Here is a 16,386-nt window from a genome sequence, read left to right as displayed (position 1 = left end):
AATGAAAGGAATAATGGAACAATGTTAATAATGGAATTAAGGTGATAGACAGTTAAAACGATTAAGTGGTTTTAAAAAAACGTATCGTCAAAGCACTACAGAAAACACCCTGAAAAAAAGCACGAACAGCTAAAAGCCGTTGTTTTAAATTTATAACTCCTCAATCTTCTGCGAAAATAAAGGACTACAAATGCGAATGGCTGCGGTTGGATGCAAAATATTATGCATTGCGGTTAGGTTTTTCATGTATAGTACTGAGGCGATAACCCTTGTTTACGAATTTTCAACAAGGGTGCGGTAAAAATATGTTGTTGTTTTTTCATAAAGTCACCTGCAGAACCAATTTTGTGTGCGGTACAAGAAGGAGAAAAGAAAGAGTTAATTCACATACCACTTTTGTTGATTTTACCTCATTTGGGAACTTTATGACTAAACTAATCAATTTATGAGTGTATTTTTGAAAATATCGATACTGATTTTTTTAGTTGAATCGTTCTGTTACTTCAGTTTAATTGGGATATTTTCCTAAAAGTATTAAACTCAACAGTGGGATATATCAAATTTAGTCTACGAAATTAAAACATTCTACTCCATGTTGGGTAAATTAGCTGAGTAACTTTCTTATAATAATGTGTATAGATTTTTGTTTCAAACAGTGTTCATATTAGGCCTGCTTTTGCTATTTCATTTAGGGGAACCTAATAGGATTAACAGCATGTTTTTCTTGTTAAGATGTTATTTTAATTCCTTTTTTTATATGTGTGGGATCTTGGGTAAATGTTATGTTATACTAATCGGATTTCCGAGTGAATTTTCGCCTGTGGTGAACCTTAGCTTAGCTAATTAGGACACAAGGTGATTTTTACTTCATCAGCAGGCCTAGAAAAATATTCACTAGAAATCTTGCCGCGGAGCAGACTTAAATTCTTTAAAAGAAATTACTGTCTCTCCCCACACAATTGAAACTCAAAGCAACTAAACATCATTGTATTGTTATGAAGTTTGGTACACCACAGGCAGCCCAGGGTTCTAATTCAAAGTAAGCCGATTAATATGTTTACAGTATATAATGACTATATAATGCCAATTATAGTCCACACTTCAGGTTTATACCGCAAGGAAGACTAACGAATTCATCACTGAATGAAACTTTTTTTACGCTATTTCACCAAACTGTTTCGCCTTAAAACTACTTGAACTGTGCGAAGATAGTTTCTTCTCGCAAAGAGCTAGTTTGGCTGTTTGTCGCTGCGAGCATTTTTCCAGAAAGTGAGGAATTTTTTGAGCAGAAAAGCAAAACTAATTGGCAATTGCTAAATTATCCTGAACGCAAAAGAAGGAGAATCGATATCCAAATTCGAAACCCACAGAGTACATACTGTTATGAGTCTTTTTACTCCCCTAAAAACTATAAATTTGCAACATGGTGTCTTAAAACTCAAACTGAACCTCTTTTAATGAAGTTCTGCTTGTTCAATTTCCTTTGTCGGTGTACCAAACTGAATTTTAATTTACACATCGAAAGGTAGCCCTAAGAAGCAAGAAATTTAGCCTTTGAACAGAACTGAATAATTAATTTAACCCTCTCTTTTGTATTTTCCTTTAGCATTTTCCTACAATCAACTGCAAATGCGTTTAAATGCTCACTGAATTACGATCGCGGTGGCAAGCGTACGTCAGAGACACTCGGTTTATTTTGGCATGAATATGACCTTCAAGAACTTAGGTGACTGCCTTTATTTTGTTAACGGGAGGCGTCGGAGAGTTAAAACGTACTTAGAAGCATTTTACATTAATAAAAGTAGCCGGGTCCACAATTGAGTGTGGGGGTTCGACTAACAAGAATTCATTGAAACCAAAGTCGCGTAAATTTTATTTCATTAGTGTCAACGAGATTGATTGTTTTTACAGTACTGTGCTCATATATTCATTCTGCCTACCAACTACAAACATTCGTCGTTAATATTAGTTCATAGAAATTGGTGTATCATCAAGAAGGTATCTTTAATTTAGTTGATGGTTTTGTCGATTCTTTCGATCTATCTCTTGACAAAATTGCTACAGATGGGAGAAATTACATTTTAATCTTTGTGGAACCTGCGAGAAGAGGGCGGTATTCATAGCTCTCTGCCAAAAAATAATGCTCTGTGATTCTAGAATACCGATCCTCGTGCAATCCCAGCTGTGTGAAGATTTCGCTTTTATCATCATTACAGCTCCATCAAAGAAAATTGACAGTCCAATTATAACGTTATCTTGTTTCCGCTGTTTTGATTGGCTGGGAAATGAAATAAAACAACAAAAAGCGCTATCTAAACAGTGAAATCGAAACAAGTAAATAATCATGTGAAGTATTTTGTGCACTCGAAAACTGACACCATTCCTGACTATTACAAACCAGCTAATCAGACAAGCTTGTAGGGTATTATTGCCCAAGGAAGCACCTTGTAAACAATTTCTAAGGGCGAGCACCCTTTCTTTACTTCCAAGCGAAATTTGTCGCTTTCGGGTTTTTATTTAACACATGAGCATCGACAGTTATGATACAACTGTTACACTTTACAGTAAGTTAGTCACGTCCTATGTGAATTCCAGTTGTGGGAGAGATCTGTAAGCTCATTTATTGACAATGTTCTGCCTTCTTGTTTTAGATTACAATTGGTCATCAGAGGTAACCCAACAAGGAACAATCAGGAACAAAAAATATCGCTTAACTTCTGAAACTTTCAATGCAACAACTGAAGGAAGGGCGACGCTTTTAGCTAACTGGAAGTTATAAAGAAAGGAGTGAGGTAGGATAACTTTTTTGTCTTCAGAAACAGGCCAAGCGTTTGACATTCAAACAGTTCTATATTCAATTGAGCTGTTAACAGCATGCCCTTAGCATAAACCTCAGTTTTTGGTTTCACCTCGATTTACTCTACAACGCTCTCAGTTTGGGGTACTTCGACACTGTTACATTGTTCTTTCGTTCAGACGCTCTCGAGGTTAAACAAAGCGTTTACAGAAAGCATCAAATTTAAATCCTAAATCAAAACATCCTTTCGAAACTCAAAACGAGTGTCACATTTTCTGCACAAGTACACTCGAGCTCGGCCACCGTGCGTAACATTCCGCCATAGCTTCGACTGGTTAAATTATCGCTTTCACACCTTCTAATTTCGCTAAGTGAGCTAGTGAAAGTCATTAAATCATGCTTCCCTCGTTTCGGGCTGTAGTAATTCACAGGTTTTTGATTGTCGCTATAACCATCTTCTCGCTGTGTGTAATCGTTTTTCCATACCTTGCAATAAAAGCTATTTAAGATTACATTGATATCATTGATGATTTTAACATAACGGTGGTTGGTTTATTTCGTTTGTTGACAATTCGGCGTAAAAAGATGGCCGCTATGAATGAAAGATCCGCCGCACGACGATTTAAAGACCAGTTTTCCCACCAAACACTTTCCGAGAGACCTACTTAGTTAACAAAGTTTTAAACACTTCAGCAGTTATCAAAGAAATGTCCTTTATCGTTCTATCTTTCAGAAAAAGACCATCGCCTTTCCGAAAGGTGAAGTTTCAAGCTTCAAACACTTCTTTTTTTGTAAACACTTTGTTATCTCAGCCCATCTCAGCACATCAAAATATGACTTTTAATTGACCGCTCTTTTCCGAAATAGCTACAATCAATTTGACTTCTGACATTTATTTTTTAAAAGAAAGAAAACTGCTCAGAAATTCCCCGTTAAGGAAAGATGTACAAAATGGTATTTGTTCCTGCCTTTTATGAGATTTTTACTTTAAAACCTTTTAAGTGGTGGTTTCCGAATTAGATTAGTACGGAATTCCGCACGATTACTAAAGAGCTCAAGACTGTTTTCTGTTTGTAGAGATAGCCTTTGTGTCCAGCCCGCCGGCAGGGATGTTATAGTGACTTGTCTATCGTGGCTCAATGTGCTAAGCTGACAAAAAGGTGAAATCCTATTAAGCGTTTATATCAAAAAGAAGCGTTAAATTGACAAACGAACTAGGACAAAGGAAATCCTTTGTTTGCAGGCTCTTCACATAACAGACCTCAAAATTTGTTATCAAACTCAATCGTCGTACAAAGCAAAACAAATAGTTGCTCCCATAAACTAATTATTTCCCTCGTATACAGCTTTAAAATAATTTTCCCTTCGCCCTAATCCTTTTATCATATGTTTTGTGTCCCAGACATGGTCAACTGAAAGACAAGCCCGGAATGATAAGAAAAGAAATTTGAAGCAAATCGTGACAAAATGCAATGCGGTTTAAACCATTGTTGACAGATTTATAAGGAAGTTTTAAATATAAACTTCTAGCTTGTGATTTGGGGTTTTTTGTGCGTGTAGGATTGCAGTTATGTACCTTTTTAGTTTTGTGTAAAAAGACAGACTATTTTTAACCACTGCAACGGCAATCACAAGTCTGCCGCCAGAGTTCTCCAATTTTCCTCTGATATTTGTTATGTAAAGTTGAATAACAATAATACTTCTAGTTTTTTGTCATTTCCATTACTGAAAAGTTAGCGACAAGCAACATCGATTTTTCTAAGCATTCGGACTAAAATTACTGAAGTTCATATTATTCTCTGTAGTTTTAGCTGGTACATACATGAAATATCGTAGGCCATTATCACTGACTAAAATCTGCGAAAATGTGAAAGCTTCATCAATGGACCACGCAGCTGTAATATAATTAACATTGTTGACGTACATCAAATCTAATTATTGCATTCCTTGAACCATTCCCTGTATCTTGCAGACTCCTGTAATAATCTCCATAAAAAGCCTTTTTGTTGAAGGAAACATGCAAATAAGAAAATCTGACAAAAGTAAATACCTACTTCGCATTGATCATCCTTAGAGTTTCAATTAAGGATCTGAGGTTATATTTTTTCCGGCGATGTTGTTTTCCGATTGAGGTCATTAGCGCGCCTCTCTCCCCGGCCCCTTAGATAGGAAAGGAATTTAATCACTGCAGATTGCAATGAAATTCTAGTCTGCCATAAACGAAACATATGTATTCCATATGCAGCCTTGACCTGGCTGTGTACACGATTTAGAATTGATCTAGTTCGCTTCTTCCACTAGCCTGTTAAGAAATGAATGACTCAAATAAAGTAAAAGGAACATAAAAGTCTAAATTTACTTAAACGTGCACACATGCACATTATTACAACATTACACTAAAGGAAAGCAACAATTAAAAAGTAGTTTACAGTTAAAAGGCTAAAACCTTGCCGGCGAGGGACAGTCCGCGGTCCACTCCAAAAGTCCAGTCCTGTTTATCAATCTAGTCTGTGACGGAAAACAAAAGTTTGGAGATTTTAATAAAATATGCTAGTTTTAAAAATGTAACTATAAACTAGATAATGATGCGGACAAGGTATATACGATCTGCCTAGGTTTGCAAATTTAAGATGAACCTCTTTAACAGGTGTCTTTAACGTCTGTTATTTCCTTTTGATGTTGGGTGCGTGTTTAGGAAATGACGTGCCGTGATTTTATTATGTGTAAACTTCTCAAGCCTCTGTACAGAGTTAAGTCGGATTTTCCACCTCGTTGAAAAAACGACAGATTTGTTATAAATTAGCCACGGCATATTAAATCACGAACGTTTTTTGTTGCCAACGCGTCCCAACTGCTAAAGCTCAATTTTCGTAAATTCCTTGAAACGTCATAAAGGTTATCGGTTACGAAAGATATTCTGTGAAAGTGGATTTGATTTCTGTCTCCTATCAGCATTCTAACGTTGTTTTGCAGATTCCATTTCGTGAGTTCTAACATGGTTTGCCTCTTTCCAAACTCGCAAGGAGAAACAATCGACTCATATTTTGCACGTTTCATTCGCCAGTTGATTATGCAAAGAGGTGATTGTTTTTCTCGACCCAGGCCATTAGGAGCCGGTCACGGTTAAGGCTTCTATCGAAGTCTTTCTGACTGTCAATTTTCTTGTTCATCTTTGATTGATTGACCTCTGAATTTCCAAGGTGAAACCCTGCATCGAAGTTATTGGTATCTTTTCTTTGATTCCCTCCCACAGACAGCCATTGTTTCGGTTGGTTCGAGGCGTTCCAACATCCAAAACTCGCAGCAATGTTGGATAAACAAGCCTCTTGTTCAACGTTTGCTTTATACAATCTAAAGCTGATCTTTAACACGTGTAGCTAACAAGCTTTCGCGGTAAGCTACGCGGCATACAGTAAATCCGGTCAATGATCCACATGGGTTAAGAAATTAATACTCCTCTATCAAATGCCAGAAATATCTTCCTAACTGATAAGAAACCATACGGAGTAATTTGCAGCATTTCTTGATGTTTATCCAAATTGTCCAACCCTTTTAACAGGAACAATTCACTGTAAGGGGTATCTTTTCATACCTAACCAAACTCTATAAAACAAATTTAATATTTTATATTCTTTATTCAGTGACGATTACTAACAATTGATGGGTTGAAGTTGGAAGGCTTTTTTTCTTTCAAAAGTTTTCTATACGGAACTCAGCACCGAGCTCAAGTCTACAGGGTCTGGTAGTTTTTCACGTGTATCATTAATAAATTTGACATTTCCGTCAACAATGACTAAATGCTTTGTCTGTACGCTTGTGTGAGGTTGATTCGCGATAATCGTGCAAGCATTTTGTTGGTAACGGATATTAAAAAAAGTTTCTCAAATTTTACTTAACAGTCGCAATGCTCAGAGCGGAGAGGTCATCTAGTCCTCGAGGCTATGTTATTGTTTATCACGCTGGTATGACGTCGGTGTTTTGAATTTTCGTTCTTGGTCGCGCTTCCATAGTTCGTTAATTTGCAGAGAATCCAGGCTTTTATACGCTAAAAAACAAAGCAGCTTATCACTGGCATCACCAGATCAACGCTACTGTCTAACTAAACGTTGAAAGACATCACGCTGTCAGAAAATGTCAGACTCCTCCTTTTATTCGTGAACAGAAGGTCCTGCAAGGTATAGACGATAGACTATTATTATGCTGACTTTGTTTTGTCAAGCTGCGAAGATCAATATTTGGTCTGCTTGGTGCAATTAAGCTTTCACACTAGTCTCTGGCGCTTTGCAAACGACCGAAACCTCGAAGGAAGACCGAAGCAGCAGTCTGATTTCAAGGTAAGAGTTTCCAAATTGTGTCTCAGCGTTGGACATCTTGTCTTATCTTTAGCCATTCTTCGGCGTTGCCATGTATTAACGACGAAAACACACAAAGCGGCTATTCAGTGAATTGAAATCCACTTTTGTCGAGATTAAGCTTGTTTATAAAGTTCTCAAAGTTTTCTGTGAGAGGATATCAAAAGTGTTTTTCACTTGCTTAGAAGAGTCATGTCAAGAGATTGTTTACAATATGACTGCTACGAGTGGAAACTATATTTACCGCCCAGCTTTATTTATTTTGAGCTGTCAAGGGAACGTAGTACGTTTGAAAAGAACTTGTGTAAAGTGGAGGTCAATGAAGTAAAATGTTTCGGTTTGAAATTTTTTAATTAACTTACATTAAGTAAGTTAGCATTAATTTGCAGTTACGCTTCTCTGCTGAACTATTTAGGCACAAGTCATTTCAGGTATGTGAACTTCTCGCATAAGACCACTTGCTCAAAGAACTTTTCCAGATGTTTGGAGAATAAGTTCCATATGCAAAGAGTTCTGTGTTTCACTGTTGGCAAGCTTAAAGGCTTGCGGAAATGTGTAAGTTTCTTGATGGAGTTAAAATTAAATGCCTGAGGGGCTGATATTCGACGCATGTTATTAACCTGAAACAGTAGCTTCATTCATGTTGGAACTAGGTTTTGTAATACTGACATAGGGTTTGCTTTTTAGCCATCAATGACCATGTTAAGGATATTTTGCAGTTTTCCGTTCTTAAAGTAGAACTTTAACAATGGTTTTAACTTTACGTGAGAGAAATATGTGGCAGTGAGTGTAATTTGGTAGATTCCATGCCCTTGTTAATGTGCTCTTTAGTTTTCGAAATTGTCCACCGCTGAGAAATTGGCCAGCGTCTAAAAATATACCGTTATTTTATTTTTAAGTGCTGTTTTCCTCGCGTGCTGAGTGCGGGGTATTGACAAAAAAAAGTAAATGGAAATAGCAAAAAAAAAATTATTCAGCGAATCACGCAAGACTCAAAAGTCATCTTTTGAACTGTTTATATCAGTTGTTAGTTTGATGTAATATAGCCGAGATTCCGGAGTTAACTTTAACGACCCCTATGCGACTTCGTCTTCCAAAAAGATTACAGCTACAGGGGAACAAGTAAACAGACTGTAACACAACTTTCTAGAAACATCATAAAAGTTATTAACCCGAGGCTTTTTGGTTTATGTTTTATGCTTTATGATTTATAAACAACTAAACACATGACCTTTCAAATTCCAACCAAAGTTTGATGTAAAACCGAAAAAAAAGTTATGCTGAAAATAAACGCTTTTTAAACGTTTTTCTACAAGTGGTGTTGCATTCCCTTTTGGAAAGAATTTCAAAAACACTGCAAATAGTGTTAAATGTCGTTCTGGAAGAAAAATTGGTCCGTGGATGTTTTTTGAATATGACCCTTTTGGGAAGGAATATGGATTGTTTACATTTGACTGTAAACTGACATTTTCGTGGATGAGGCGTATCATTATTGATGACAAAATATTATAAGCCTTTTCACAAATTTCGCCTAATACAATTACAAACGTGTTTGCTTTTAGTTATCTGTATTTGACGAGTCGTTAGATGCAAATTGGTCAGTATTCTGAGCAACTATTATAGCATTGTCAAGCATTTATGGGTATATTCTTCGTAGTATTTTGAACGTCACTGCATTGTTATTCTATTTTAAATACATAGGTCTTCCTAAGTTCTCGAAAGTCACGTGCCTCATGCACGAACACTAATCTGACCAATTGACTTTTTCTTCAATTTCAAGCGAGATCAACAACTTAACTTTTTCCCCTTATAAAAGACGTTTGAAGTATGAAATAGTATGAAGCCTTGATTAATAAAAGAATTGATGTGTAGAGTGCAGCTGAGTATAAATTGGTCCCACGGAAATAGTTTTGGTTGACTTAATTATTTTAGAAGCTTGGTCAAGTTTTGATGCGCAGGGATCGAGAAAGGGTTGGTTGGCTGCCTGTACGCGAAAATTTGTTCCATTTATGCAACCAGTAAATTTGCAAAACGCGATAACTCTGCTCTACTGTTTTTTTAATGCCTTGTAGGGACTGGAAAATCCACACCGATAGAAAAGTTTGGAAGATATCCACTCTTGGTCTCCATTTTTAAAATAAACAGGCATGTTTCTTGCTTATGGTGGGCAAAGGAAAGTTCTGCTTAGTTACCATATAAACAATTGCACACTTCATTTCGGGAGCACGGAACGCGCTTCCGTCGAGTTATAAATGCACGCTCACACTATCTTATATTAAATCGAACGGACTGACTGTCCATTTGTTGATGCGCATTATGTGTTCATTTTCACGCAAATCAAACCCCTTTTACATTTGAAAGCTTTTGCACCATTTGTCGTTTTGAAACAAAGGCAAATGCATGGCCATTCGGAAATGGCCTATTAAAAAGATATCGCCTCCATAAATAGCACAACTTGGCCCCTTTAAGACCCTTAGTAGATTGTTATCTTGCCATTTAATTCATTTAATTTAATTCAGCACTATTACAAATCCCTGCTGCAAATTCTTGATAGACATCATCCTTGTGTTCGATATGAAGATAACTTAATTGGTAAATCTCGTACATGGCTTATCAAAAGGCTAGTTGTTAAATTCATAAACAAATGTAAGATCCAACATACTTGGACAAAATAACAGTTCAGTTGAATTCTAACATCACCTAGACGACAATTCGTGAGATGAAAGAAGATAAAGAAAACTATTAAGATAAAGGTAATGGGGGTATAATAAGGTGGATAATCCTATAAATAGCGTATTAACGGATAACGGTCTTAAGTGAAAGGTTGTAACTATCATTCGTCCAAGCATACAAGCTGTTCATTTAACCTTGTTTAGACAGGGTTTGTCAGTTTTGTATCCCTAATCCTATAACCTTCCTCTGTGATCAACAACTTATTTCAGAATAAAGGAAACCATAGAGTTAAGGGAAGAACGTCTTGATGTGCCACCAAATTAAAAAAGAAACTAAGGCATTCAGTGATGTGAATGAATAGCTCTTACATGAAGCATTTTCGTGTATTCGTTGATCAACTGAATGTAAGTATATCTTTTAATCTAAGCAGGCTTTGTAATTATCAGTCCGACCCATGCTTTGCATTTAATGGACCGACAAGTGCTTACAACGTTCCAGTTGAACATAAACCACTTAATTGCATTCCTTCTCGCTATTTACACCATAATTAACACGAACACTTGTATTTTATGGACAAAAATGGGCTTCTAATAGATTATCGCCACACACCATTAACACTGGTAAAACAATGCGAAAAAATGGATGCGAAATGTTTAAGCGTTTTAAAATCCATATCATTATCATTTTCCAGTTTCGTGACTTAACTTTAAGTTTATTTTGAAACACTCTTGTGTATGCCCTGTTATGGAATTGTTATCTTCACTGGGCACACTTGCATTAGGTAAATAAGTGTTCAGTATCTCCCCACCTGCCGTGCTGTTTTGTTACTCTTCTGCCGCTAAAATAATGACTGCCAACGTGAACAAAAAGCACGGAAATGGGCGTTTATTCACTATTGTGATTATAGCAGGACAGGGGGTCTGCTAAACTTTAAATAGTAGAAATGTTAAAAAGACCAAGTTTTTGACGAAGGGACAGTGCCAAATGTTGGTTCATGTAGAGGTCGAGCGGTCATTGAAACGGTTTTGTTACCTGCAAAAGGCATTCTGTTCGCAATTAATGAGTGAAAGGAAAATGACAATTCAGGACTTAATTTATTTTCATGTCCTTATCGATTGGGCGGCGCAGATTAATAGTTTTTTTCGGATTCGGAACAAGAAGGTTGTCAGTAAACTTGTCCAAGTTTACCAACTTCTGTAAGAATCGAAAGATCTAATCAGCAAGAACAGCAATTGGAAACACGATGTACAGAACTTGAGTTATTACACCTGCATAATTTTGTTGTACCTACCAAAACTTTCTTAGAACTTCACAAAATGTTTAGCTTTATTCCAGCCTTGAGAATGTGAGGGGAGACTTCTATTGTCAGGCGGACGTGCAGATTTGGTTGCCGTTTACCGAAGATTAGATATTGTTCCAAGTGAGGGGCTTTTTTGAAATACCGCCTCTTAGAAAGTCCATAATGAGTTCCACGCCATTAACATTTGATTGTTTATACCAACAGCGTATTTATACCGACAATCACTCCTTGAATACTTATAACTTGCCCGTTTCATCCGCCTTTTAGAAATTGTTTCCTTCGTAAAGTGAAAACGTGTTTTCCATTACAAACAAAAACATGATACTGCCGTAGCCGTATTGCGCCGCAAAGATGTGCCATGCGGTGAACGAAGCCACAATCTATCTAATTTACGTCAAACGGGAAATTTAAAAACAAAGTAACAAAGAGCTAATTTTTTTCAAAGAAACATGCAAAAACACGCAATATTTATTTGAACGTCAGTTACTATTCTTTAGGATCGTGCAGGACATTTCGATGTCATTAGCCGTTTGTAGAATTCTAACACTAGACGAGTTAACGGCACCCTTGCAGTTCGTTAGATCGAAGAGAGCCGAATTGCCATTGCATTGAGCCCTAAGGTTAAATTGAAGCAAAGTTATCAATTAGTGGTCTTGGGTTAATGAGCCATGCCAAAACCACGTCGCCAACTCTCTCTGCGTGCTACATAAACTTCACGAGCTAATGGAAATGCGTGCCTTCTAGCAACATACAAACAACCATGCAAAAAAAAAAGAAAGAAATGCTGTTTCTTGCAAACTGACTGCATTTTTGTTTTCAAAAAGAGAACAAGGATAGTTAAAACCTACTTCGCTGTTTCTTATTCATGTAGTTTTTGTAGCGTGATAGAATAAACTACCTACTGATTTATTTAACTGTCCTTGAAAGACACTAAACTAGTCCACCGCATTTCACTACAGTAACGGCATTCGCCAGACTGCAGGAAATACAGTATCTGCCCCTTTAAGATATTACTAAGTCAAAAAAAAAAATCAAGAATTAAAAATAACTCAGCTCCTTCCAAGGTGCACAAGGTTTATCAAAACAAATCAAACACCTGGCATCCTCGCCACATTGCCCCAGGATCTACCAAAAGCAATCGCTTAAGAAAAAGACGTGACAAAACAAATGAGGGTAATCGATATAGCTTTAAATTGGATTCAGTTGGGCACACGCAGAGCACCTACAAACAGTCTGAACGAAGGTGAAATCAAAAGCATATGGGGTGTATTTCGAGAAAATTGTTTTGTCTCAAGCAATTTAGCGTTTACAGTAAATATAAATGCATGGTGTAGTTTTGTTTTTGTTAATTCTATACGATACTCTCAGCCCAGGTGCATATATATATGATGCAGAGACAAAAGATCTGTAACACTTTCGATTGGAGCAATGCGCAAAATGAAAAGGAATTATGAAAACTGAAGTGTGCCTGAAGAAGCAGTATACACTTCTGCATCACCGACACCTGTTAGCCAGATGATAGTTATCTAAATTCCATTAAGGTTGATACGTGTTTAAGAACATGCTATAAACATCCGTTCTTAATTGACAATTGCACATGCTGTTTCTTTTCAGACATTACAACAAACGTAACACAGCAGGGACAACCAAGTAGAACACGAAAGCCCTGGGTCAAGACAGTCCTTCGTTATGAACGCAAGCAACAGCAGTTTGAACGCTTCAACGGACGGCGGACCAGCTCCCGAAATGGCCCCGTACCCGATGAATAGTCTATCCCACAAGGTCATATCCTCAATAGCAATTCTGATTCTAATTATCCTGACGCTATTCGGCAATGGTCTTGTCATAGCCGCTTTTTACGCGTTCAAACGAATCCGAAAGAGTGTCACAAACTGGTTTATACTCAGCTTGGCCGTGAGTGACATGATGGTAGCATTCATCACCGAGCCAATCTGGCTGGCTGGCGAGATCACAACGTGGATGTATCCACCAGAAATCGATGTAATGACATTCGCCTTGGTTTGGACCATGATCGACATCGTGTGTGCTATTTCATCAATCTCTAACTTGATGTTTATCTCCATTGATCGATTTTTTGCCATCAAACACCCTTTGATACATCACACCAAGATGACAACAGGCAAATGCAAGTGGATTATCTTGCTCTCCTGGTTGCACGCTATTGGTACATCATGTCTCTTCCTGATTGAACAGCCATGGAAATACGTGGTGATCTTCGTATTTGCATTTTTTATCCCACTTGTGGTCATACTATTCTGTTACGGAGGGATCCTTGACGTGGTGGTGAGGAGGTCTCGCTTCACACAACGTCATGGGCGACGGCTTGCCGCTGAATACAAAACAGCTAAGAGTTTAGGCGTAGTGACCGGCGCCTTTGTCATTTGCTGGCTTCCTTTCTTCCTGACATCGCTTTCGTACCAGTACTGTGAATCCTGCCAAATTAACATCGACAGCATTCCAGCTATAACTTCAGCTGTTAAATGGCTTCACTACCTCAACAGTTGTTTAAATCCCATAATTTACGCTTTTCTCAATCCCACGTTTAAACTGGCCTTCAGGAACCTTATTGGGAGAATGTGCGGTAAGGGGTCGTTACACTCCCCAGACACTGAAGCGTCTATGACGTCCTTCACATACCGGCGAAGAGACACTTCAACGTACAACTCTCTAAGAAGCAACAGTGGAAAGAGTAAGCCAGAGAATGTACCAAATGGCAGTGCACCGTGTCAAAAGAGTCCTCTTCTGAAACAAGAGGACACAAAAGCTAATGGAACTGTCGTTCATGACTCAATTAGCGATGATGGGAGCGTCGAGAGAGGAATTGAAACACCCGAAGACAAAAACTCTGCAGCTGGCAGTGACCAGTTCTGCCCTACAACGCCTCCGCCATCCTACGAGGATTGTTTTCAGTTAGAAAACCCCAACAACAATGATGTATTTAAAAATGGTGCCAGTGAAATTCCAGAATTAACAACAGACGATTGTATGGTAGGCATGCAAGAGACATCTGACAAAAGGGCCGAAAGAACTGTGTCATTTTTGGACGAGGTCGAGATATGCGGTGAAAAGCCATCGGATAAGGCGGAAGACGGTCTTTCCACCTTAGAAGGGCATTTCTCTACTTATCACGATAAAGTGAAAAATCAAACTTACTTACTCGTTGATGGAGTAACAATTCCTGAAGATGATATTAGGACATCTGATGTTTGAAACGAAAGTGGGACTAAAATCGTACATGTCTATAGATGGGTACACTTAGTGTTCTCAAAGAAAACCACAAAGGAGATCTGTTGTGAAGAGAGCACCGTGCTTTTTTGAGTTTCACGCGCAATGAAAATGGAATGCGACTAAGGCCTCGATATATATGAAGAGACACATACAATATATTCGCCGATGCAGCTTTACTGATTAGACGTACATGTGGCTTTAACTTTTTGTCGCTGGAGATTCTGAAACTTACATGCTACTTCAATTTTAAGGAGCAATGCAAAGACTGTATGTTAAACTACTTTTGTACAAAACTACCGTCAAATCAAAGGAAATTCAAATTTAATAACAGTATTACTAAGGTAGGCAAAATGCCTAAAAGTAATATTTAACCAAAAAGGTGTAATTTACACATTTCTTATAGCAGTACACTATTTGAGTACTTTAAAGTACAGCTAGGCGTTATAATCAACTCTATTACAACTTCATTAGCCTGCGTAAAGTAAAACGAAAAAAGACTTTTCCATGCAGGCTTCGAATTCATAGATATCCCAAGGTAGTGTTCTCACTTAGTGCCGGAGCAATGGTACCTGAGCACCGGCAAAAAATAGCGTCGCGTTCAGACAGAAAAAAAACTAAGTAGCCAAGTACCATTAAGTGCCCGAGTACACCGGGCTATGGAGTGGGTACTTGAAAAAATAGTATGTTCACATTAGTGCCCAACGAGAATCGTACTCGGGCACCGTGCCCAGGCACCAAGTGTGAACACAGCCTTAGGAACAGCGATTGCATACAAAAACAATCCAATCCCTTGGGACAGGCACAATAAGCGAATGCTAAACCAAGTTCAGACCTCGAATATAACAAATGTGAGGGTGTTTAGTTGAACAAAAACTTCGTTTGGTAAGGCAACATGTCAACCCCGGTAAGACACAACCTCGAGACGACCCCGTTAATCATACATTTTTCTCGGCCGAAGTTCAAAGGCGATCAGGCTCGAAGTTCATAGGGCATTCTTGGGTATAAGCAGGAGTTAGGTCCCTGGAGATGGTTTGTAGATAGTTTTACATGTTCGACCTGTTTCTTTCAGACTGATATATTTGGTGGGCGGTACATTCGTCTAAAATATTTTTAACTTGTCATAGTAATAGGGTTTTTTTGCTTCCGAACTACCTTGAGCAGAACAGTTTCTGTCAGAGGAAGTTACTAAGTATACACATTTTCTGTTTGGTACCATGCTGACTTAGCAACGTCAGAATGGTACCTTTAAACTTAGCCTTTTTCTTAGCTGAAAACAATCGATTTTACATTGGGACAGAACTAGTCTATGGTAGGCAAGGATAAACTTTGTACTAATGCAAAGTCTTGTTGTTTTCGAATTCATTTTTTTGGTTTTTCTTACACCATTTTACTAAACGATATTAGTGAATTTTAGGCACTTTACTATACAGGATTTTGGACTTTGTTAAACAGTTGTACAATTTACTAAGTCATCATCTTATCTTTTCAGAATCGAATGGTAGAAAATAAAAGATATATACATCTATCTTCAAGTTACACTTTTCATTCAATAGTTCTTATATATATATCGCTTGAAAAAGTAAGTATCTAGGATAAAACTCTCTTTGGTAAAAGGACAAAAGGGCAATAAAGTCTAAAAAAAAACAGATAAACCTGCTTGGCAAGGGCCTAGCATCCCATCCGGGGAGAGTAGAAATATTCCTAGTCGCTTCATACCACAGAAACCGGGATAAGCTCCGGCCTAATGGGCCATTAGGCTGGAACGCAGAATTAACTTGGTAGTCTTCCGGAGGGGAACCCAAAAAAGTTATATGCGAAGGGGGTGGGGTCCACCCCGAGGTCCAAACCTACCCATACCATTTTGACCGAAAAGGCAACCTTTTATATACCTTCCATAGAAAACGGTACCTCTTTCTCATTTTTACAGTGGAAATATTGCGTCTTTATTCTAAACTTTTAACTTGAGTAAGCCCTTTAACCATTAGGTGCGTCTGCTCGAGATTTTTCAAAAGACT

The 16,386-nt window shown here is 37.8% G+C and overlaps 1 protein-coding gene across 5 annotated transcripts in view; it reads left to right on the top strand.

Annotated features, from left to right (window-relative positions):
* The window catches only part of LOC144642789 (D(1) dopamine receptor-like), a 49,373-nt gene extending 33,497 nt beyond the window's left edge, over positions 1–15,876 (top strand). The window contains exons 1-3 of one of the 5 annotated variants that reach the window (XM_078501866.1): positions 1,803–2,564; positions 2,652–2,792; positions 12,737–15,876. In XM_078501866.1, the coding sequence (XP_078357992.1) occupies positions 12,812–14,353 (1,542 nt within the window). In that variant the 5' untranslated portion in view covers positions 1,803–2,564; positions 2,652–2,792; positions 12,737–12,811 and the 3' untranslated portion in view covers positions 14,354–15,876. Of the gene's footprint in view, positions 1–1,802; positions 2,793–6,809; positions 7,132–10,131; positions 10,227–12,736 lie in introns of those variants that run through there. The other 4 variants (XM_078501865.1, XM_078501862.1, XM_078501863.1 and 1 more) reach the window with 4 other exon arrangements.
* Positions 15,877–16,386: the final 510 nt, after the last annotated feature.

The sequence above is a fragment of the Oculina patagonica genome, chromosome 2 (genome assembly GCF_052425735.1).
Source record: "Oculina patagonica isolate OP01 chromosome 2, crgOcupat, whole genome shotgun sequence".
Taxonomy (NCBI): Eukaryota; Metazoa; Cnidaria; class Anthozoa; order Scleractinia; family Oculinidae; genus Oculina; species Oculina patagonica.
Note: the sequence above shows the minus strand (reverse complement) of the source record. Positions and strands in the feature narration are given on the sequence as shown.